Source organism: Pelophylax lessonae (genome assembly GCF_965119305.1).
Source record: "Pelophylax lessonae genome assembly, chromosome: 1".
NCBI lineage: Eukaryota > Metazoa > Chordata > Amphibia > Anura > Ranidae > Pelophylax > Pelophylax lessonae.
In genome coordinates, this window is record NC_138768.1 from 350,834,065 (window position 1) to 350,857,395 (window position 23,331).

Below are 23,331 nucleotides of genomic sequence, written 5' to 3' on the forward strand. Positions count from 1 at the left end.
ATGCCGATCTTCATCCCTGGTCCTCCCCATCCCCAGCGCTCCCCCCCCCCCCCCCACCTGAAAAGTTCTTACCTTGGGGGATATATAATATAATCCCTCCACGTGTCAGTCAGCAGCAGTGTCAGTCTGTCTCACTGTGACACCTGTCTTATGATCAGGAGATGGGTTCTCCTCACAGGCTATGAGTCACAGCTCATGCAAGGGAGACCTCTCCCAGCTCCTCCCCCTTCACAGCCTTACTCACCTGTCAGCTCATCTCTAGTTTCCACCTCCCTGGGCCCAGGTGGCCGAGTGCAGAGCGGCCAGGAGGACTTAATGGGTGGCCAGCCGTGGAGAAGATGGATGAGCCGCGCAGGCTCAAGTGGCAGCTCGGCTTTGGGCCCCACAAGGACAAATGCCTGGTATGCCCTATAGCCTGTCTAGATCTGTCTGACCCTATATTTGTTGATACTGGTTACCTTTTAATAAGCAACCTAGGGAAATCTATGTACTTTATAGAGAGAGTCTGAATTAGAGAATTGGCAATGTAAAGTTATAGACAGTATATTTTGAAATTTTTGATCAATTGGTTGGAAACTCTGTTACACCACTTGCATCTACAGCATGGGTGTCCAACCTTTCGGCTTCTCTGGGCCACATTGAGTGTAGAGAAATTTTCTCGGGCCGCATATAAAATTATACTATAGTTAAGGTATATATGTAATAAAACGCTGCCACACCCTTCCCGCGCCGCACTGTGCCACGCCTCCCCCCCCCTGCACTAATCTAACACAACTAGAGGATGATTAAATTAAATGCAATCAGTATACAGAGGTTTACTTCTTCTGAGAGATTTTAACCGCTTGTTGACCGCCGCAAGTACATTTACTGCGGCAGTCAGCCCCTCCTGGGCAAAGCGACGTAGTACTACATCGCTCGCCCAGAAGCCTGGAGGGGGGAGCGCGCTGCCGGAGGCGTGCTCCTGCCCCTGCTCGTTCACGGCCATCCCCGCGCGAGTGACCGGCGGCCACTCGCGATCTCCAGCGGGAGAGGGAGAAAGGCAGGCTGCTGATGTAAACAAAGCTGACTGTCATTCTCCCTGGTGTAACTGCAGAGATCATACGATCCTGCTATGTAGGATCGTAATGTCTCTGTGGTTACATCAAAAGCCATGTCCCTTGACAGAAGCACGCCCCTAGGGACACACTTAACCGGTTGCCGACTGCGCCCAGTATATTTACTGCGGCAGTCAGCCCCGGCCAGGCAGAGTGACGTAGATCTACGTCACTCGCCTGTCACTGGGTTTTGAGCCAATAGCGGGCGAGCGCACGCCCGCCTCGGCTCGTTCACGGAGGAGTGCGGGCGTGTGACCGGCGGACCCGATGTCCGCCGGTCACACTACGATCGTCGGTAGAGCGGGAGAAAGGCAGAGCGGCTTATGTAAACAAGCCGCCTGTCATTCTCCCCTGTGTAAAAATGGAGATCAGACGGTTCTACTACGTAGAACCGTTGATCTCTGTTTTTACACTAGTAGCCATGTCCCACTACAGTTAGAATCACGCCCCTAGGACACACTTAACCCCTCCCTGTCCAATACAGTTAACCCCTTCCCTGCCAGTGTCATTTTTACAGTAACAGTGCATATGTATAGCACTGATTACTCCAGTAATGTCACTGGTACCCCCAAAAGTGTCAAAAATGTCAGTCAAGTGTCCGATCTGTCCGCCGCAATGTTGCAGTACCGCAAAAAAAAATCGCAGATCGCCGCCACTACTCGTTAAAAAAAAAAAAAAAAAAACCCCCAAAAATGACAAAAATCTTTCCCTTTTGTTAGTAAACGCGATAACTTTTGCGCAAACCAATCAAAATACGCTTTTTTTTTTTTTTTTTTTTTACCAAACATATGTAGCATAAAACAAATTGGCCGAAAATGTTAAAAAATTTTGATTTTTACATTTTTTTGGGGGGGAATTTCATATAAAAAAAAAAAGTGAAAAATATTATTTTTGCAAAATTTACGCTCTTTTTGTTTATAGCGCATGATCAAACAATCGCACAGGTGATCAAATACCACCAAAAGAAAGCTCTGTTTTTGGGAAAAAAAGGACGTGAAATTCAGCGTCGCAGGACCGCGCAATTGTCCGTTTAAAGTCACGCAGTAAAAAATCGCAAAAAAAACCCTGGTCAGGAAGGGGGTAAAATCTTCCGGGGCTTAAGTGGTTAACCCCTGGATCTCTAATAAAGTTAACCCCTTCCCTGCCAGTGTCTTCATTACAGTAACAGTGCATATTTATAGCACTGATTACTGTAGTAATGTCACTGGTACCCCCAAAAGTGTCAAAAATGTCAGTCAGGGGTCCGATCTGTCCGCCGCAATGTCGCAGTCCCGCAAAAAAAAAAAACGCAGATCGCCGCCATTACTAGTTAAAAAAAAAAAACCAATAAAAATGACAAATCTTTCCCTTAGTAAACGCAATAACTTTTGTGCAAACCAATCAAAATACACTTATTGCGATTTTTTTTTTTTTTTTTTTTTTTTTTTTTTTTTTTAACCAAAAATATGTAGCGGAAAACAAATTGGCCTAAAATGTTAAAAAATTTTGATTTTTTACATTTTTTGGGGGGAATTTCATATAAAAAAATTTGAAAAATATTGTTATTTTTTCAAAATTGACGCTCTTTTGGTTATAGCGCAAAAAATTAAAATAGCACAGGTGATCAAATGCCACCAAAAGAAAGCCCTGTTTGTGGGGAAAAAAAGGACGTTAATTTCATTTGGGTATAGCGTCGCACAACCGTGCAATTGTCCGTTAAATTCACGCAGTGCCGAATCGCAAAATAGGCCCTGGTCTTTGAGCAGCCAAATCTTCCGGGGCTTAAGTGGTTAAAGAAACACTCTAACCACCATCACCACTTCAGTGATTTGAAGTGGTCATGGTGGGAGGAGTCAGAAACACTGCACATGCTGGGATATTTACATTTATGTGCTGGGGGATTGTTGCACCCCTAGCACATGACTTAGGCAGCCAGAAAATGTTATGTCCTCACTGTATTCATACATGTATAAACAAGGACATGACCTATTATGACAAAACACAACTAGTTATTAAAAAACATATTGCAACAATTTACACACTAATGCACATACCTTTTCTACTTATTTTGCAGACTGCTGGCGGGTAATGCTGGTCGTGTGGGTACTGCTGGTCATTACATTGGGTACTGCTGGAGGAAGCAGCGGCTGCAGTGGAGAGTAGAGCCGCTGCTTCCTGTATGGCTCCTGTCACAGGTGGAGTGCATTTCATATCACTCAACCTGTGACAGAGTTGGAACTATACAGGAAGCAGTGGCTCTGTCACTGACTGCAGACATCCTAAGTCTCCTGCGGCAGCCGGGGGATCGCACGGCACTTGCAGCCTAGTGCATTGCCATCCAATGCAGCTTCACCAGTGCGTGCCCATCCGATGCAGCCTCACCAGTGCATGCCCATCCGATGCAGCCTCACCAGTGCATGCCCATCCGATGCAGCCTGACCAGTGCATGCCCATCCGATGCAGCCTGACCAGTGCATGCCCATCCGATGCAGCCTGACCAGTGCATGCCCATCCAATGCAGCCTGACCAGTGCATGCCCATCCAATGCAGCCTCACCAGTGTCCATCCAATGCAGCTTCACCAGTGCATGCCTATCCAATGCAGCTTCACCAGTGCATGCCTATCCAATGCAGCTTCACCAGTGCATGCCCATCCAATGCAGCCTATTTCGTGCCTATCCAATGCAGCCTCACAAGTGCATGCCTTGTCCAATGCAGCCTGATCAGTGTCCATCCAATGCAGCCTGATCAGTGCCCATCCAAGGCAGCCTCACCAGTGCATGCCCATCCAATGCAGCCTGATCAGTGCCCATCCAATGCAGCCTCACCAGTGCATGCCCATCCAATGTAGCCTCACCAGTGCGTGCCCATCCAATGCAGTCTGCAATGAAGAGAGAGGAGAGCCACTGGATTACACAGAGCAGGGATCTCCCACTTACCTGGCGACCGCTGTCATATGAAGTCCTGCCTCCTGGACCGGCTCCTATGATGGAAGTCACCAATGTGCTGTCTGTCATAGGAGCCAGGCCAGGAAGCGGGACTTTGTATGACAGCAACTGCTGGGTAAGCAGGAAATCCCCGATCTGCTTGTCATCCGGCAGCGTGTGAACTGCCTGTGAGGGAGATGAGATGCGGGAACCCCGCATCTCAATGACATTGAAATTTCAGCAAAATGGAGTAGTCTGCTGCATAATTTTTTTCCATTTGATTTTCGGGGTGTCTTTGAATTCAGCCCTCTGTAGGTTGATAATTTTCATTTCCCCGTTAAACGATGCAACATCCTTTTCGTTCCTAACACATTGCCCAATCCATATCAGTATAGATATACAGCATGATCTTTTTACCCATTGAGATCTGATGTGCTTTCAAAGTGTTCCTTTAATTTCTTTGAGCAGCGTATATATTTCTCTGCAACACATGCACATTTCCTTATGTTTTATCACTTTAACCACTTGAAGACCAGACTGTTACAGCCCCTTTCAGTCCAGGCCATTAATTCAGTTTCTGCGCTGTGCATTCAGCGCTAGCACATTTTGAATGACAAGTAGTCAGTCATGCAGCACTGTATCTAGGTAAATTTTATATCTTTTTTTTTTTTTTTTAAACAGATGGAGTATTTGGTAGAATTTGATCACCACTGGGTGTTTTTTACCTTTTTACTATATAAAGGAAAAAAGACTAAACATTTTGGGGTGGGGTGAAACATTATTCTCTATCGTTCGACAGACGCTGCTCTATATTTTCTTAGACTATTGGGTTATGCTTTTTCAATCAGGAATAGGACACTAGGCAGGAAAAAGCTTTACCACGCCTATGGGGGCTGTCCCTGCAGGCATAACCCCACTCACTCTGCTACAGCAGCCAGTTTGTTTCGGCCTAGTTTAAGAATAGGACCTAGTTCCCTGCTGCGACTTCGGTCTTGGCTATTAAATAGGGAAATTTGTTATTTTGTTATTTTTTATTTTTCACTAGGTAAAGTTCCTGGGAAACCACAAGCAACAGCTGGCTTTGGTGTCGGACTGGATATTCTAGATCCTTAAGGTCTCCTAGCCTGTCCAGCATGAGCAGGTTATAGTCCAGAACTAGGCCTCACCACGACAGAGCTTTGATGGATGGGGACGAGCTTGCGAGTGGACAAGTCTCGCTGAGACGCAATCGACCTGGAATGCCCTGAGTCGCAGCGTACCCCCTGGGTGGCAGCACCCCCATCCCGGATGGGAGGTGGCCGGTGCGGAGTGGTATGGTGAGTAATACAGTCCCCCCAATCCTGTGGCGGTCTCAGGCTGAACGTGGGCCCCCTCCCTAAAATAGTCGGACCCTCAGGGCTCCCTCGGTTCCCAGGGCCTCCAGGATACAAGGCACGCCATTTTGCTGTAGATTCATGCTTTCTATTCTCCCATTGAAATGCACGGGCAGCCATTTTTTGTTAGTTCCCCATAGGAATGCATGGGGCGGCAATTTTCTTGTAGTCCACAATGCTGGACAGGCGAGCGGCATGTAACATGAAAATCTATCTGACAGGCTGTGCTTGTTTCAGGAGTGTTTTACTTTCACAAGAACGCGCTGGCAGTCTCCTGAGCGGTCTGGTAATGTTTTCTGGGGCCCCTGTAGGTTTTGCTCAGCCACTCTTATGTGCTTGTATTGGATTGGAACTAGGTATACCACTAAGTTAGCGGTAGGATTGCGATTTAGGGACTTTAAAGTGACACATTTTTCATATCGGTGTAATATGGAGTCCCAGGGTACTATTTCACCTACAGACCCCCTAGGTCTGTAGGTGAAATAGTGGCTGCGGAACCTTCTGGGTCGCATCCCCTGTATGCGCTTACGGCAGTCTTGGAAAGCCTGGTGTCTAAGGTAGATTTTGTATGTCAAAGCCTTGCTAGCCGCAAACGCCCTCTGCCTTCGCCTCCCTCTGTAGTTTCCACCGCAGATGCACCCCATCCTGTTGGGTCGGTGTCTTCGCATTCTGATGGTGAAGAGAACCTGTCATCCGCCGCCGCGCGGGAATGCGCATTTGTGGAAGCACTTATAGTTTCAGTGCGGGAAACTTTCAAACTGGCTGATGAATCTACAGCACAGTTGTCTTTTGGCTCTCGCAAATCTCGAAAATCGGGCAAGGTGTTCTCTTGTCTGGAACTTTTTGACGATATTGTCAATTAACAATGGCGGCGCATCAAGCACATGCTAGTGGTGCCTAAGCGCTTTAAACGCCGTTATACATTTGCAGATGCAGTGTCCACTAAGTGGACCGTGCCACCTAAGGCGGATCACTCGGTTTCCAGGCTGAATAAGTCTACCGTGGTTCCGGTGGAAGAATCCCCGGCCTTCGCAGACCCAATGGATAGGCGGGTGGAGTCTCTATCCCGCCATCTGCACGTGCTTGCGGGTTCCATTTTGAAACCAATATTTGTGAATGTCATGGTGTCACAGACGGTTGCTAAATAGATGAAGTTACTAAGAGGTAACTTGGAAGCTGGGCAGCTCTCCCCCCCCCCCCCCCCCCCAGCGGTGCTGGAACTAATGGACCAGATGGCTCAAGCCCTGGTGTTCATGTATGATGTGTCCCTGGATGCGGCTCCCCTAGTAGCCAGAGTGTCGTGAGTGGGGATTGCGATTAGACGCATGGTGTGGATAAAAAGCTGGTCTGCGGCCCAGGTTTCCAAAAAGGCTTTGACAGATCTTCCCTATTTAGGGGAGAGGTTGTTTGTATTCTTCCTGGACGAGTTGATCCTTATGGGGGGTAGAGTACTCTTCTTCCTCAGTCATCTATGGGCAAGGCGCCACGTCATAGACTGGGCCCTTCCTTCACTGCTCATAAGCTGCTTTTTCGTACCTCCAGGTTGCAAGACAAAGGGAAGCCATTCAGGTCTTCTGGGAATTCCAAGAAGCCATGGTCAGGTAAATCAAAGACCGGCGAGTCCGGATCTGCAGACAAATCCCCGTCTGCATGAAGGGGCACACTCCCCTGCTTCTGGGGTGGGGGGACGTCTTCGCTTCTTTCCGGAACCTTGGACTTCCTTGATTCAGGACAAATGGGTTCACAAACTGATCTGATCTGGGTACAAGATCGATTTCCGGTCTCGTCCGTCGAACACATTCTCTCCGTCCAACCTGCGCCTCCCTCCAGACCGGTTAATTGATCTACGGGAGGCGGTACAAGATCTGCTGTCGCAAGGGGTGATTGTACCAGTTCCCTCTCAGGAACACTTTCAATGGTTTATTCAAACTGGTTTTCTGTGCCTAGAAAAGAGGGCAAAGTGTGTCCAATTCTGGATCTCAAGGCTCTAAACCACTTTGTGCAGCTACAGAGGTTTCACATGGAATCCATTCGAATGGTAGTGACGTCACTACACCAGGGAGACTTATTGGCTTCCATAGATATGAAGGACTCATAGATCTCAAGGACACATATCTACCCATCCCTATCTACGCTGGACACCAGTGGGTTCTGCGCTTTGCCGTAGCAGAAGAACATTATCAATTTGTGGCGTTACCCTTTGGTCTCGCCTCTGCTCCCAGGGTGTTTACCAAAGTACTGGCCCCAGTGTTGGCATTGTTGCACCAACGGGGGACTGCGGTGCTGGGGTATCTGGATGATCTCTTATTGAGAGCAGACTCTCATTCAGCCTGGATGGGCGACCTTGGGATCATGGTCAGCTTCCTGCAGGAATTCGGGTGGACCATCAATTTCAAGAAATCCTCCCTGATACCTTCCTTGAGACTGGATCTGGGCCTGACTCTGGATTCAGCCTTGGCGAGGGTCTTTCTTCCCCTGGACAAGCTGCAGAAGTTACAGGGGGCGATCAGGTTGTTTTTGGCAAACAATCTGTCCTCTCTGCGAACTTATATGCGGGCCTTGGGTCTGATGGTATCAACCTTCGAGGCTGTTCCATTTGCTCAGTTCCATACCAGACCTTTGCAAAGAGATTCTGGTCAAATGGAACAAGGATCCCAAGTTTTTAGACACTTTGATTCGGTTGAGCCACAACACAAGATCTGCTCTGTTATGGTGGCTTCACTCTCCAGCACTATGCCAGGGCAAGTCCTTCCTCCTGTTGTTTTGGGCAGTGGTAACCATGGACGCCGGCTTGTTGGGCTGGGGCGGGGTACTAGGGAATTTCTGTGCACAGGGATCCTGGACAGTAGAAGAGTCTAAACTACCGTTAAATGTTTTGGAGCGCAGAGCAATAACGCTTTGTCTGAGCCACTGGATGACTTGTCTGCAAGATTGTCAGTTTCGGATTCAATAGGACAATGCCACGGCTGTGGCTTACATCAATTGCCAGGGGGGCACCAAGAGTGTTTTTGGTGGCCAGGGAGGTGGGCGAAATTTTGGCCTGGGCGGAACAGTTTGTTTCAGCTCTCTGCTGTGCACATCCCAGGTGTGGAGAACTGGCAAGCGAATTACCTGAGTCGTCAGGTGTTGGATCACGGGTAGTTTCATCTCCTGTGTGTCAGGCGGGCGACACCCAAGGTTGATCTGTTTGCTTCTCGCCTCAACAAGAAGGTGCAGAGGTTTGTAGCCAGATCTCAAGATCCTCTGATGCCACAAACTCACTGGTGGCTCCTTTGGGATCGGTATCAGCTGATTTATGACTTTCCTCCGCTGAAACCTCTGCCGAGCCTTCTACGCAGAATAGAGGTGGAAGGAATTCCGATCATTCTGGTGGCTCCAAACTGGCCTCAGCAGTCTTGGTACGCAGACCTAATAAGGTTGGTCGCTGATGCTCCTTGGAGACTTCCTCTTAGGGAAGATCTGTTGTCTCAAGGTCCTCTCTTCTTTCCTCCTTTACAGTTGCTGGCTTTAATGGCATGGCTGTTGAAAGCCAGGTGTTGAGGGATAGAGGTCTTTCTGACTCTGTGATTCCTACGCTCTTGAAGGCTAGGAAGTCTACTTCCAGGAAGATATATCCTGGTACGTGGAAATCGTACATTTCATGGTGCGAATTGCTGAAGGTGCACCCTCGCTTGTTTTCAGTTACTAGGGTTTTGGCCTTTCTGCAGAAAGGGGTTGAACAGCGGTTGGCTTTGGGCACTATCAAAGGCCAAGTGTCGGCCTTGGCGATTTATATTTTCAACGCTCATTAGCTACGCATTCCTTGATTAGTACCTTCATTCAGGGAGTGCGCCATATGGCTCCTCAGTGGGATCTAAATCTGGTATTATCTGTTCTTCAAAAGCCTCCTTTTGAGACCATTCGGGAGATTTCTCTGCCTTTATTTTCTCAGAAGGTTCTTTTTGGTGGTTATCACTTCTGCCCGCAGGGTGTCTGAATTGGTGGCGTTGTCCTGCCATTCACCTTATCTGGTGGTCCACAGAGATAAAGTGATACTCCTGACCAAATCAATCTTTTCTCCCTAAAGTAGTTTCTGATTTTCATTTGAATGAAGACATTGTGCTGCCTTCACTCTGTCCCAAGCCCAAGCATCCTGAGGAAATTGTCTTGCATTCTTTGGATGTGGTTCGAGCGATCAGGGTTTACCTGGTGGCTACTGAGTCTTTCAGAAAGTCGGATGCTCTTTGTCCTTACTGAGGGACCTCATAAGGGTTTGGCTGCGTCTGCTGCGACTATTTCCAGGTGGATCAGGCATACGGTTGTTCAGGCTTATTCGCAGAAGTGTCGGTTTCCTCCTTTCCCAGTGAAGGCGCATTCTACTAGAGTGCCGTGTGCCTCTTGGGCTTTTCGCCATTAGGCATCAGTGATGCAAGTTTGCAAGGCTGCGACTTGGTCGTCTGTGCATACGTTCACAAAATTGTACAAAGTTGATGTGTTGGCATCTTTGGATGCCTTCTTTGGCCGCAAGGTTTTGTAGGCTGCTGTTTAAAGAGAATCCTTTTTGTTCTCTTTGAGGGTGTATGTTTTTGCTAAATGAGCGCCAGTTGTTCCTGGTTGAGCTCCATATTACCTGGTTGGCTACGTTTTAGCCCATGGGTAGTTGCGTTCTTTTTTGCGTTTGTCTTCCCACCCCTCATGAAAGTACTGCTTTGGGACATCCCAATGGTCTAAGAAGACATGGAGCTGCGTCTGTCAATGAACGATAGAGAAAACAGGATTTTTGTACTTCCTGTAAAATCCTTTTCTCTGAAGTTCATCGACACCTGCTCCTCTGCTTCTGAGTGTGTGGGGTTTTTTTTGTCTTCTAAACACTGCTTGCAATGAAACTGGCTGCTGTAGCAGAGTGTGTGGGGTTATGCCTGCAGGGACAGCCCCCATAGGTGTGGGAAAGCTTTTTCCTGCCTAGTGTCCTATTCCTGATTAGAGGAGGAGCATACCCAGTGGTCTAAGATATGGAGCTGCGTCTGTCGAACTTCAGATAAAAGGATTTTACGGTAAGTAAAACCAGTTTTCTTTGTTTCTTTATCTTTAATCTTTCTTCATCTTAATCTTTCTTCATAGATTTGAGCCTAGATCTTCTTATTTAGTTAAAATAGAAAAATCAGTGTACAGTATACTATTTAGTCTGTGTGAAAGTTTACCAACTATGGTGTGTGTGTCAAGTAGCTTTCAAAGAGCCTAAATTATGCATCTAATTTCCTAACTACCTATCATCATATTTCTTGAGTTAACGGGTATTGAAAATGTCTTTTTACTGTGCTCAGTGTGTTAAACTAAAAGCTGAAGGTTTAATATATTCTATAATGACCCTATTATAATAGACCTTACGCCCCCAGCATTCCTTGATGTGCAACCCCTATAATTACGTAGTTGGTCAGGTTGTAAAAGTCCATCTAGTTCAACTAATAGAAAAAATAAGCCAAAACCTTCCATATACAAAACCCTATACCCACAGGTGGTCCACTGGATGGCAAAATAACCCCCCTAAAGGGATCATGTACACACACAGACTAGGTTGGCTGATGGCCACAGGAGTGCGCAAACTGCAGCAATAAATTTCCTATCCTGAACTCGATTCTTCTGCGTTCAGGAGAGGGAGGTTGAGAGAGGTTAAATTTACCCCCCCACCCCACCCACAACCGCTTCTAAACTCTTGTGTATGTGTACATTGACGCACACTTTTATGGAGTTGAGTTTAGAAGCTTTGGCAAAAAAAACGCCAAAAGCTCCTAAACTCAAGCCTGAATCCTAAGCTCTGACAGTTGTCACTTCTGACCATTTTTCACATTACAACAGCCTCCCAGGAGGCAGCCCGCCCCCCTCCAGCAGGTGACTCAACCTTCGCTTAGTAGAGGGGGGGGGGGGGGGAGAGTGTGTCTTTCCTCTAATAAGCTGTCGGATATCAAAGGACTCTGTGCTCTATGCTAGGGGTGTCCAACCTGTGGCCCATGGCCCAAGATGGCTATGAATGCAGCCCAACACAAAATCGTTAACTTACCTCAAAATGGTGATATTTTTTATTTATTTTTTTTCGTAAAAATGCGTTTACACTTTGTGAACACATGCGGCTGAAGAAATATTTTATATTGGTTTCGACATGAAGGGGCATTACAATATGTGCTTTGTCAGTTGTTTCCGGAGTTCCATGTTAAACATTGCACTTCTTGAAACTCCTACAATGGTTAATCTAGAAATCTATTTCTTTCACTTGCTGACATTGTGGCTTTTCCTATCTGTAAGCTAATTTTCTGTTCTTAGGGCACAGTGTGGCAGTAAGATAGCAGAAGTAAAGGAGCAATGTGAAGAGCGGCTTCGAAAAGCGGGTTTGAAGGATAATGCAGTGAATGAACAAACTGAAAAAAATATAATTGAGACCGAAAAGCTAAAGGTAGGAAATCTAGTCAGTTTTTGCCCTATGAAAGCTTGCAGGAAAAGGTCAAAAATAGGAGCTAAAGCCGCAACCAGCAAGCACTGGAACAATCCACCCAAAACCAAAAATGTAATATATTGCAGCTCACCAGACCTTAGATGAGTTGTCTTCTGTGTTTTTTTTTTTTTTTTTTTTCACCTAGTAATCCTTTGAATAACACATTTCCTGTCCAAGGGTGGTTACACTCACGCCCTCACTTGACCACTGGGGTGGATCATGGTTGGTACACTAGGATAGGACTACAAACGCATGTTTTCCTCTTTATCTCCGTTCCATCAGGAGCAGGGGAACTTAAATTTTACACATGATGGCTTGTAAGGAAGATTATGTTGGTGCTTTCATTGCAGCTTACTGGAAGTGACAGGGACACTGCATTTCTGTCAAGATCAACAGGTATTTTCTGTACTTGCTGAAAATGTTCTTCTTTTTTTTTTTGTTGTTCTTGGGTTTACATATGCTTTAAAACCAGTAATAAATTAAATAAATTTTACTTTATATTCATAGTTATGGTGGCTGCATTAGCTTTCATTTTTTAGGCTTTCTCCTTTTTCACCTGGTTATCCAGCCAGGGAGTCTGTTATTTTTCAATTACATTTATCAGACAAAGCTGTCCTGAGCAGTTGAGGGTTGAGACAATCCTTTTAACACTAACAGCAGTGCTTACAATGGCCAGATTTTATTTAATGTAAATGATTTGTTCCAAAGGAGAAAAACTGCTCATGGAGTTTTATCAGGAGTTTAGCGTCAATTTTTTAGTCAAGTCCATCTAATTTTGCTAGTCTAACACTGCTATCCCCCCAGTCTGACAATGCTTCTGCCCAAGTCTGCTTTTCTACTTCATCCAGAATGCAGAAACTCTACGACAGCAAGTGTTATTGGCTGGATCACCAGGTGAAAGGGGGTTAAAACAAAGCTTAAAAATGAAAACTGATGCAGCTACCACATCTAAAGATTGGAAAGCTGCAATATATTACATTTTTGTATTTTGTGTTTAATACCTCTTTAAGGTTACTAGCACCTTCATTGGTGTGTTAGGTTCTTTGTACTAGCCACGTATTACCTTTTTTGCATGCAGCCCTTGGACTGCAGATTCAAGCAATCTTGACACGTGGGACCTGCACATAAATGCCATCTTTAGAACTGTTACTTATTAGCTGTGAAGTAGACATGTGTAGAACGGAATCATTTGTTTAGTTTTTGTTTCGAATAGATTCGTTATGGTAATTTTGTTTCGTTGATTCGTTTCGGAATTTGTTTAGCTTAGTTTATACATTTTTGAACAAATTTCCAATTCCAAAGCCATAACTCTGGTATTTTTTTTTTTTTTTTTGTCAGCCGGTGACTGGCTTTCTCATGAAAGCAGTCTGAGTGGTTAATTAGCCTCTCGATCTCTTTCAGAGTGCTTTCCTGCTGCTCATCTGTGTTTTTTCTGGCTTATCGTTTTTACCAGCGCACCTGAAAATCTGATGGATCGCGTGGCTGGCCATAGAGGTTCCCAGAGACCGGATTGTCTCTGATCGCCTCTATGCTCTTGGCGGACTGGAGTGACATAATTTTTTGATCTTTTTGACCCCAGATCTCTCCATAAAGAGGACCGGTTATTGCCTATTTCTATTACAAGGGATATTTACATTCCTTGTCATTTAAAAATAAAAGCGATTAAAAAAAAATAATAATTAAAGGGACAGTGTAAAATAAAAAGTAAAATAAGTGAAAAAAAAGTTAAACCACCCCCATCCCTCTGTGCTTAAGAAACAAAAACATACAAAAGTTGTCGCCATTCCATGAGCATGCACAATGTTGAAGTGTGACATGTTGGGTATCTATTTGCTAGGCGTAACATTATCTTTTATATTTTATCAAAAAATTGGGATATATATAATATAATATATAATTATCATTATTTTTTTCTTTTGCATTAAGTTTTTTTATGTGTATTTTTTCCAAAAAAATTGCGTATGAAAAGCCGCTGCACAAATACCATGTAACATAAAATATGGTAAAAATCGCCATTTTATTATTTTATTCTCTAGGGTCTCTGCTTATGATAAAAAAAAAAAAAAAGTATTTCACAAAAGTGAGTACACCCCTCACATTTTTGTGAATATTTTATTATATCTTTTCATTGGACAAAACTGAAGAAATTACACTTTGCTACAATGTAAAGTAGTGAGTGTACAGCTTGTATTACAGTGTACATATTCTGTCCCCTCAAAATAACTCAACACACAGCCATTAATGTCTAAACCGCTGGCAACAAAAGTGAGTACACCCCTAAGTGAAATTGCCCAAATTGGGCCCAATTAGCCATGTGACCCGTTAGTGTTACAAGGTCTTAGGTGTGAATGGAGAGCAGGTGTGTTAAATTTGGTGTTATTGCTCTCTTACCGGTCACTGGAGGTTCAACATGGCACCTCATGGCAAAGAACTCTGAGGATCTGAAAAAAAAATTGTTGCTCTACATAAAGATGGCCTTGGCTATAAGAAGATTGCCAAGATCCTGAAACTGTGGCCAAGACCATACAGCAGTTTAATAGGACAGGTTCCATTCAGAACAGGCCTCGCCATGGTCAACCAAAGAAGTTGAGTGAACGTGCACAGCGTCCTATCCAAAAGGTTGTCTTTGGGGAATAGATGTATGAGTGCTGCCAGCATTGCTGCAGAGGTTGAAGGGGTGAGGGGGGATCAGCCTATCAGTGCTCATACAATACATCGCACACTGCATCAAATTGGTCTGCATGGCTGTCGTCCCAGAAGGAAGCCTCTTAAGATGATGCGCAAGAAATCCCGCAAACAGTTTGCTGAAGACAAGCAGACTAAGGATATGGATGTTCTGTGGTCTGATGAGACCAAGATAAACTTATTTGGGTCAGATGGTGTCAAGCATGTGTGGCAGCAACCAGGTGAGGAGTGCAAAGACAAAAGTGTCTTTCCTACAGTCAATCATGGTGGTGGGAGTGTCATTGTCTGGGGCTCCATAAGTGCTGCCAGCACTGGGGCGCTACAGTTTGAGGGAATCATGAATGCCAACATGTACTATGACATACTGAAGCAGAGCATGATCCCCTCCCTTTGAGACTGGGCTGCAGGGCCGTATTCCAACATAACGACCCCAAGCACACCTCCAGGACAACCACTGCCTTGCTAAAGAAGCTGAGGGTAAAGGTGACGGACTGGCCAAGCATGGCTCCAGACCTAAACCCTATTGCGCATCTGTGGGGCATCCTTAAATGGAAGGTGGAGGAGTGCAAGGTTTTGAACACCCACCAGCAACGTGATGTCCTCATGGAGGAGTAGAAGAGGACTCCAGTGGCAACCTGACAAGCTCTGGTGAACTCCATGCCCAAGAAGGTTAAGGCAGTGCTGGAAAATAATGGTGGCCACACAAAATATTGACACTTTGGGCCCAATTTTGAACATTTCCACTTAGGGGTGTACTCACTTTTGTTGCCGGTGGTTTAGACATTAATGGCTGTGTGTTGAGTTATTTTGATGGGACAGCAAATTTACACTGTTATACAAGCTGTACACTCACTACGTTACATTTTAGCAAAGTGTAATTTCTTCAGTGTTGTCACATAAAAAAATATAATATATTTAGAAAAAAGTGTGAGGGTTGTACTCGCTTTTGTAAGATGCTGTATAATGCAAAAATACTGATTTAAATTTTAAACAAAAAGTGCCAGAATAGGCTTGGTCGGCAAGTGGTTAACAACCAATGACTCATTGGCTGTCAGCTGGCTTCCCCTCTGACAGCTGAATGTAAACAAATAAAGGTGATGAAACTAAACCAATTTTAACAAAATTGGTACTATTGTCATTCATAGATTTGGATACATCCGAATCTCTGAATAGCCAAAAATTCATCCGAATTTTAGATTCGGACTGAAACTAATTGCACATGTCTGCTATGAAGATTTTCCAAAAGCTATCCTTGCAGGTGTGCTAGATTTTAATGTTGTCAGAGTCTAAAAAGACATGGTAGAGGCCAATTGCTGTATTGAGGAGGATAATGACCGATCCCTCCTAACTGGTCACTTTCCTTAAAAGATCTGACATCTATGCTTGCCTTCTGTAGTGACTGGGTTATTGAATTTAAAGCTATGTGCATAAAATTATTTTCCTATACCATCCTAATCTTAATTAAAATGTAATTTAAGTGTTAAAATCTCGTAAAACATTTTATAAAAATATATCTGTAAATTATTATGGTAGTTGTTTATAAATGTGATCTTGTAATTCAAGTTTTATTGTCTTGAGATTCGATTACTACTCTAATCTTGCACTTAAATTATGTACAGCTTTTCTATTTAAACATTTTTAAAGTGATAATAAGCTTAACTTTTATCTAGCCAACCACAAAACAGGGGAATATTCAGCAAAAAGACAATGAAAAGGAAGAAGAGAAATACAAAAAACTAAATCTAAAACCTGCATTAATTCCACCTTCCAAGGATGACAAGAAAGAGGTCTTTCCTCCTCCAGAAAAAAAAGGTATGCCTTTTCTAGTCCAGGGTGGAGATTAGGAGCCTCTCAAGGCAATAAACAGATTGTAAAGTCTTTGTTTTTTTAAATAACAAACATATTATACTTACCTGCTCTGTGTAGTTGGTTTTGCACAGAGTGGCCCAGATACTCCTCTACTTGGGTCCCTCTTCTCTGCTCCTGGCCCCTCCCTTCTGTTGAGTGCCCCCACAGCAAGCAGCTTGCTATGGGGACACGGAGCTGCAAATCCGGCCATGCCCCCTCTCTCCCCTGATTGGCTGGCTGGCTGACTTTGATGGACAACAGCAAGAGCCAATCTCACCGTGCTGCTCTTTCAGCCAAGGAGGGGAGTCCTGGGCAGCTGAGAAACTTCTGCAACATCGCTGGATAAAGATGGGCTCAGGTAAGTATTAGGGAGGCTGAGGGGAGCTGCTGCAAACAGAGTTTAAAAAAAAAAAAAAAAAAACTTCTGCCTTTAACCTATTGGGGATCCTGCTGAAAAGCAGAGAACACAAGTAAGAATGTAATATTAATAAAAAATAAGTTTGAATTTAAATATACTGTAGGCTTTCAATATATAGTATTCCTTAAAGGGATTACTTTTAAGGAATACTGTATATTGTAAGTCTATAGTATATTTCAATTCAAAATGTATTTTTTATAATTATTACATTGTTATTTGTGTTTTCTGCTTTCAGCAGGATCCCCAATAGGTTTGTTATTTTTATAAATGTATTCTTTGCACATTTTATTTCCTACGCAGTACACTGTATGTTCTCCCCATAGTCTGTAGGCTTCTTTCAGATTGAGATTTCTTAACAAAAAACACACAGGTGGGTTTATTGGTTTATGACACTGCAGTGTATATGCCTGTAATAGGGACATTAAAAAAGAATCTTCACTGTGTGGCCCTCTTGGGCACTGCACAGTCATGCTTTTTTCTCTGCATGCATACAACAATTTCTGTTCATTCCTAAGGATGGCTCTGTACTCCATGCAGAATACAAACATATTGCCATCTTTATAAATGAATGGGGACCGCAGTGTGCATGTGTGACAAAAGAAAAGCATGACTATATTTAGGGAAAGACAATGCTGCACCAAGCAAGGCCAAACAGTGAAGATTTAAAAACTGGACCTGCAGGTAAGCATTTTTCCACCAGGTAGCCACTATAGCGAATAAGGTAAGGGGGTTAATAAAGGACTACTTCGCTAATTGAAGTTATTCTGTAACCACTCTTGGACCAGAAGGTTTTACCCATTTAATGACCAGGCCATTTTTTGCGATACGGCACTGCGTTTATTTTAACTGACAATTGCGCAGTTGCGTGACGCTGTTCCCAAATAAAATTGATGTGACATTATTACAGTGATCAGTGCTAAAAAAAAAAAAAAAAAATGCACCATCACTGCACTAAAGGCACTAATGACACTGGCAGGGAAGGGGTTAACATCAGGGGCAAACAGAGGGTTAGGTGTGTCCCTAGGGGGTGCTTACTAACTGTGTGGGGGTTGCTCTGACTGGAGAAAGATGGATATCTGTGTTCCTGCTTAGCAGGAACACAAGATCTCGGTCTTTCAGTCAGAGCGCCCATCTGGCTTGTTTACATAGCAAACGACTAGGCAGAACAAATAACACTTGGCTACGCCCATGGGCCATCTTTATCTGGTATAGAACTCCCCTCTCTGCTCTAGGTAATCCGTTTTAATCTGTCTTGTCAGGAGTAAGAACCTAGGCTCCTGGCTGAGATCTCTGGTTCTAGCAATTTTCTTCTTCCTTACATCGTTTTTCTCTCGGGAGATCTACAATCAACTGCCAGGCTGGGCGGCGGGCTGGATAATCTAGATCCAGTGGTCCCCCGGCCCAGCAAGCGAGCGTGTGCAGACCGCAGCTACGCGCTAGGTCAGCTGCGCGCTAGGTCAGCTGCGACATAGCCTCACGGACAGAGGCTGGCACGCGAGTTAAATGTCTGGGGTTGCAAACAACCGGGCTTGGATCTGAGTCGCAGCGATCCCTTGACCGACGGCTCCCCTGCTTTGGTGATGCGGAGTTCTGTCTGGATTACCCGTACTATGGAAGGGTAAGTACAGTTCCCCCCTCTCCCCTTTTTTGTGGTTTTCTTTGGGGTAGACGCGGGTAAACTCCAGGAACGGCGGACCTGCCTGCAGGATCCCTCCTCCCATACTTAAATCCCTCACTGAGCTGGGCTTTCCCTGCTCCCGTTCCCTCCTGTTTTGACCTAGAGTCCGGTGTGGGTCCCAGGGCAGAGAATGCAGCAGAGAACCCTGGGGTCTCCCCGCACTATCCCCACTCTGTAAAGGTCCTGAGATAGTGTGTCCTGCCCTGGTACTCTGGAGGGGTCCCAGTGTAGGAAACCCCTAGGTGCATGCCCTGCTGTTTGCAGTGTGGGTATAGTGCAGAGGGGTCCCAGTATAGAGACCGGTACAGGGTACACAGTAGAGTCTCCCCTAAACGTGTCCTACCTTCAGGGGGGGTCCCCTTGCAGAGGATGCAGCATTGCAGAGGGTGCAGGAAAGATCCTGGCAGCATGATTCAGTGTTTGTAGCTGATGGTGGGCATTTTTCCCTTAGTCTGGCTGGTCTTCGGTTGTCGGCCATATTTATGTAGTCGGATGATGTAATGGGGGCAATTTTCCCTTAGTCTGGGAGATGTTGGAGACAACTGAAGCCTCGTGGGGATTCCAAAGCTCCTCCTCTTCCTCCTTAGTTTCCTCTTCCTGTGTCCGGGACATATAAACAGGGATAGCGTTTATGATGATGCTGGGTTTGAATTCTTTGCGCTACTCCGGTCGGTAGGGTGAGTCTTTGGGGGTCCCTGCTCTCTCTCTCCTCTCCTCTCCTCATAGGTGCCTTGAGGAGATCCTTTAGTGGTACTAAAAGATTGTTTTTGTACTGCGAGGTCTTCCTTTCCTTTGAGGAGCCTCATGGTCACATCTTCCCCTCTGAGCCCCTCATGGAGGTGGCAGGTCCCTTGGAACCCCAGCTTCCCATGGTTGCACTGACAGCGGTCTTGCAGTCTCCTCTGATTCTGAGCCTGATGCCGCCGTGGACGCGGCCCGTCAAGGGGGACTTAATATCTCAAACGGACGTCGCTGTGTCGTTTGGCACACACAAGTCGCATCGTATTCCAAAGGTGTTTCATTATGTGGCTTATTTTGACAGGTTTTCCTGTAAGGAATGGGAGCAACCAAAATGACCCTTTGTGGTCCCCAAACGTTTTGCTGTACGTTACCCTTTTGAGGGGTCACTTTAAAAAAAGTAGACTAGTCCACCAGTGCTAGACCCTCCTGTTTCCAGCGAATAAAGCAACCATGTTCCCAGTAGAGGAATCCCAATCCGACTGACAAGAAAGCAGAGGCTGTGGCACGCAGCATGTTTACTATGGCTGGTTCGGGATTGCGGACAGTTTTTGCCTCAGCCCTGGTGTCTCAGACCCTAACTGAATGAGCCAAGCTTTTGTGCCAGGGCCTGGGGGGTGAGCAGGTCCTCGCTGCTTATGTTGATTGAGCAGACCAGTTGGTCCATGGGCTGCAGTTTATTTGTGATGCAGCTTTGGATACAGCTCCTGTGCAGTCCAAACTTTCTGTTTCAGCGGTGGTGATTAGGCGCATGCTGTGGCTTAAGAATTGGTCCGCAGACTAAGCCTCTAAGAAAGCTCTCATTAATCTACCCTTTCAAGGCGATCGCTTGTTTGGGGCTACCCTGGATGGTATCATTAAGGGTATCACCGGGTGGGGAGGGAAAGAGTACCTTTCTGCCACAGTCAAGAAAAGGGAAGGAGCCTTGCGCACACGGGGGCCCTCCTTCTCAGCACATAGAAAATTATTTTGTGCTTCTGGGAAGGAGAATAAGGGAAATAGATCTTTTAAATCTTCCTTGGGAGGTTCCAAGCAACCTTGGTCTGGTAAGCCTAGAGCAAGCTTCCACCAAACCAGCAGACAAGACTCCTTTAGCATGAAGGTCTGCCCTCACCCATTATTGCGGTGGGGGGACATCTTCGATGGTTTCCGGCCTGTGGACTTCTTTGGTGAGCATCAAGGAGATCTGCGAAATGTTTCACCTGGAGGTACCCAGAAAGGGGGACAAAGCTTGTCCCTTTCAGGTTTTTCATGTCTCGAGTCTCCTTGTCCGGATTTAACTCCTCCAAAAGTTCAGGTGATGTCTGAACTACCTAAGGTCCCCCCTATCCCTGTCCAGGGAATTGATTTACCTAGGTCTGATTTCTATTTCTGACCAGGGTGGTCCTTCCTCTGCACAAACTTCATGGACCACAGGCCGTGGTTCATCGCTGCTGTCACGCAGATAGTCCTCTCTCCCATTTTGAATACAGGATCTGAGTCTGGTGGTATCCACCTTCAAGACAGTTCTTACATGCAGCTCCTTTAGCAGGTTTGGCTCCACAGGAGGATACCGAGGTTCGTGACGAGGTCACGGGTTCCTCTGACAGCCGCTGCAGGCGTCCCAAGGGCCAAGGTAAGGCCAGTATCATCCTCAGGCTAAGGCTTCTCCCGCAGTTCCTGCGAGGAATCAAGAATGAGGATCTTCCAATCATCCTGATGGCTGTAAATGTCCCTTGGAGGCTTCCTCTCAGAGAAGACCAGTTTTCCAAAGGGCTGATCTACCATCCTGATTTACAGTCCCTGGTTTTAATGGCTTAGCTGTTGAAAGCCAGGTACTGAGGGATAGAGGTCTGTCTGGATCAGTGATCCCTGCTATGGTGGAATGCGAGGAAGTCTTCTTCCAGAAAGATATACCAGCGTGCGTGGAAAGCGTAAATTTCTTTGTGTGAGTCGATTGGCGTTCACCCTGGATCCTTGTCTGTGGCTCGGATCTTAACCTTTCTTCAACAGTGCATTGATCAGAAATTGGCCTTGAGTACCATCAAGGGCCGGGTGTTTACCTTGGCAATCTTGTTTCAGCAACCCCCTAGCCATGCAATCTTTAGTTCATACCTTCATTCAGGGCTTTCGACATGTGGCTCCACCTGTACGGTCTCTTTTGCCGCCATGGTATTTAAATTTAGTGTTTTCAATTCTCCAGAAACCTCCATTTGAGAATATTCAGGAGATTCCCTTCCCTATGTTATCCCAGGAGGTGACATTCTCGATGGCTATTACCTCGGCCCTCAGGGTATCAGAATTGGCGGCATTATCCTGTTGCAGTCCCTATTTGGTGATGCATAGGGATAAAGTGGTTCTTCCTCTCTGACTTCAGTTTGGATGAGGACATTGTGTTGCGTTCCTTATGTCCCAAACCGGCTCATCCCAAGGAATTTGCTTTGCATACCTTGGATGTGGTTCCTGCGATTCGGGTGTATCTGGCGGCTACTGAGTCTTTTCAGGGGTGAGACATGCTTTTTGTGGTTACGAACGGACCAATAAAAGGGCTGGCCGCTTCTTCGGCTACCATCTCCAGATGGATCTGACAGATGACTATTCCATTAAAAGTCAGGTTCTACCCTTTCCTGTCACGGCACATTTTACTTGGGCGCTGAGTGCTTCTTGGGCCTTCCGTCATCAGGCTTTGCTATCGCAAGTTTGCAAGTTGGCCAATTCGACGTCTGTACATACCTTTACAAAATTCTGTAAGGTAGATACTTTGGCATCTGCGGATGCTTCTTTTGGCTGCAATTTTTTGCAGGCTCCTGTTTTAACCACTTAAGCCCCAGGCCTGTTGTTCACACTCGGTGTTTACAAGTTAAAATCATTTTTTTTTTGCTAGAAACCTACTTATAACCCCCAAACATTCTTTTTTTTTTTTTTTTTTTTTTACCAGAGATCCTAGAGAAAAAAATGAGATTATTGCAATATTTTTTTATCACACCGTATTTGCACAGCAGTCTTCCAAACGCAATTTTTTTTTTTTTTAAAAATTCACTTTTTTGAATTAAAAAAAATAAGAAACCAGTAAAGTTAGCCCAAATTTTTTCCATAATGTGAAAGATAATGTTGAGCCAAGTAAATGGATACCCAACATGTCATGCTTCAAAATTGCTTACGGAATGGCGACAAACTTTTGTACTTAAAAATCCCCATAGGCGACATTTTAAAAATTTCTACAGGTTGCCATCTTGGAGTTACAGAGGAGGTCTAGGGCTCAAATTATTGCTCTCACTCTAATGATCGTGGCGATACCTCACGTGTGGTTTGTGGGTGGGGTTTCCGTATGCATTCGCTTCTGCGCGCCAGCTAACAGGGATAGGGCGCTTTAAATTTTTTTTTTTTTTTTTTACTATTTATTTTATTTTTTATTTTTACACCGTTTCAAAAAAAAAAAAAATGTGATCATTTTTATTCCTATTACAAGGAATGTAAACATTCCTTGTAATATAAATAGGCGCGACAGGACCTCTTTTTGTGAGATCTGGGGTCAAAAAGTCCTCAGATCTCACAAGTACACTAAAAGATGAAAGAAAATAAATAAAATAAAATGAGGAAAAAAAAAAAAAAGGACCTTTAAACCGGTTGCTAGGCAATGACATTTGCCGTCGCTCCGGTCCTCCAAGACTATAGAGTCGAGTGAGGGCAAGCTTGCCCTCACTCGACATTCTGTCCGTGAGAATCAGGGAGCGGATCGTTTTCCCCGCTGCCGGCGGTCCGGTAAGTGGGGAAAAGTACCGGGAGGGGGGGGCACCTCTTCCGCCACCCCGGAATGGTGATCCCGCGGCGAATCCGCCGCTGTCACCACCCTTATCGGAAAGCTGACCCCCCCGCCGTTTTAAAAAAATACCAGGGTTATGGCAGTTATCTGCTGCCATAACACCGGTATTTAGGTTTAAACGGCCGATGTAAATAGTCTTTGGGCAGTCGTTGAGTGGTTAAGAGGGGCTGTTCTCTCTAGAGAGGTTTTTATTAAAACTTTTCTTTTTCAGACGGGGCTCCTGTCTCCTGGTTAAGGGCTGTTATGTTTAGTCTTGGGTTATTTTACCCACCCCTCATTTTCCTTTTGGCAGTGCTTCTGGACATACCACTAGTTATGATTTAT

The 23,331-nt window shown here is 45.2% G+C and overlaps 1 protein-coding gene across 1 annotated transcript in view; it reads left to right on the forward strand.

Annotated features, from left to right (window-relative positions):
• Positions 1-23,331, forward strand: part of GOLM1 (golgi membrane protein 1) — a gene marked incomplete at its 3' end in the record, with an annotated part of 158,913 nt that overhangs the window by 97,170 nt on the left and 38,412 nt on the right. The window contains exons 6-7 of the mRNA XM_082244929.1: positions 11,670-11,799; positions 16,194-16,335. Of these exons, the coding sequence (XP_082101055.1) occupies positions 11,670-11,799; positions 16,194-16,335 (272 nt within the window). The remainder of the gene's footprint in view (positions 1-11,669; positions 11,800-16,193; positions 16,336-23,331) is intronic.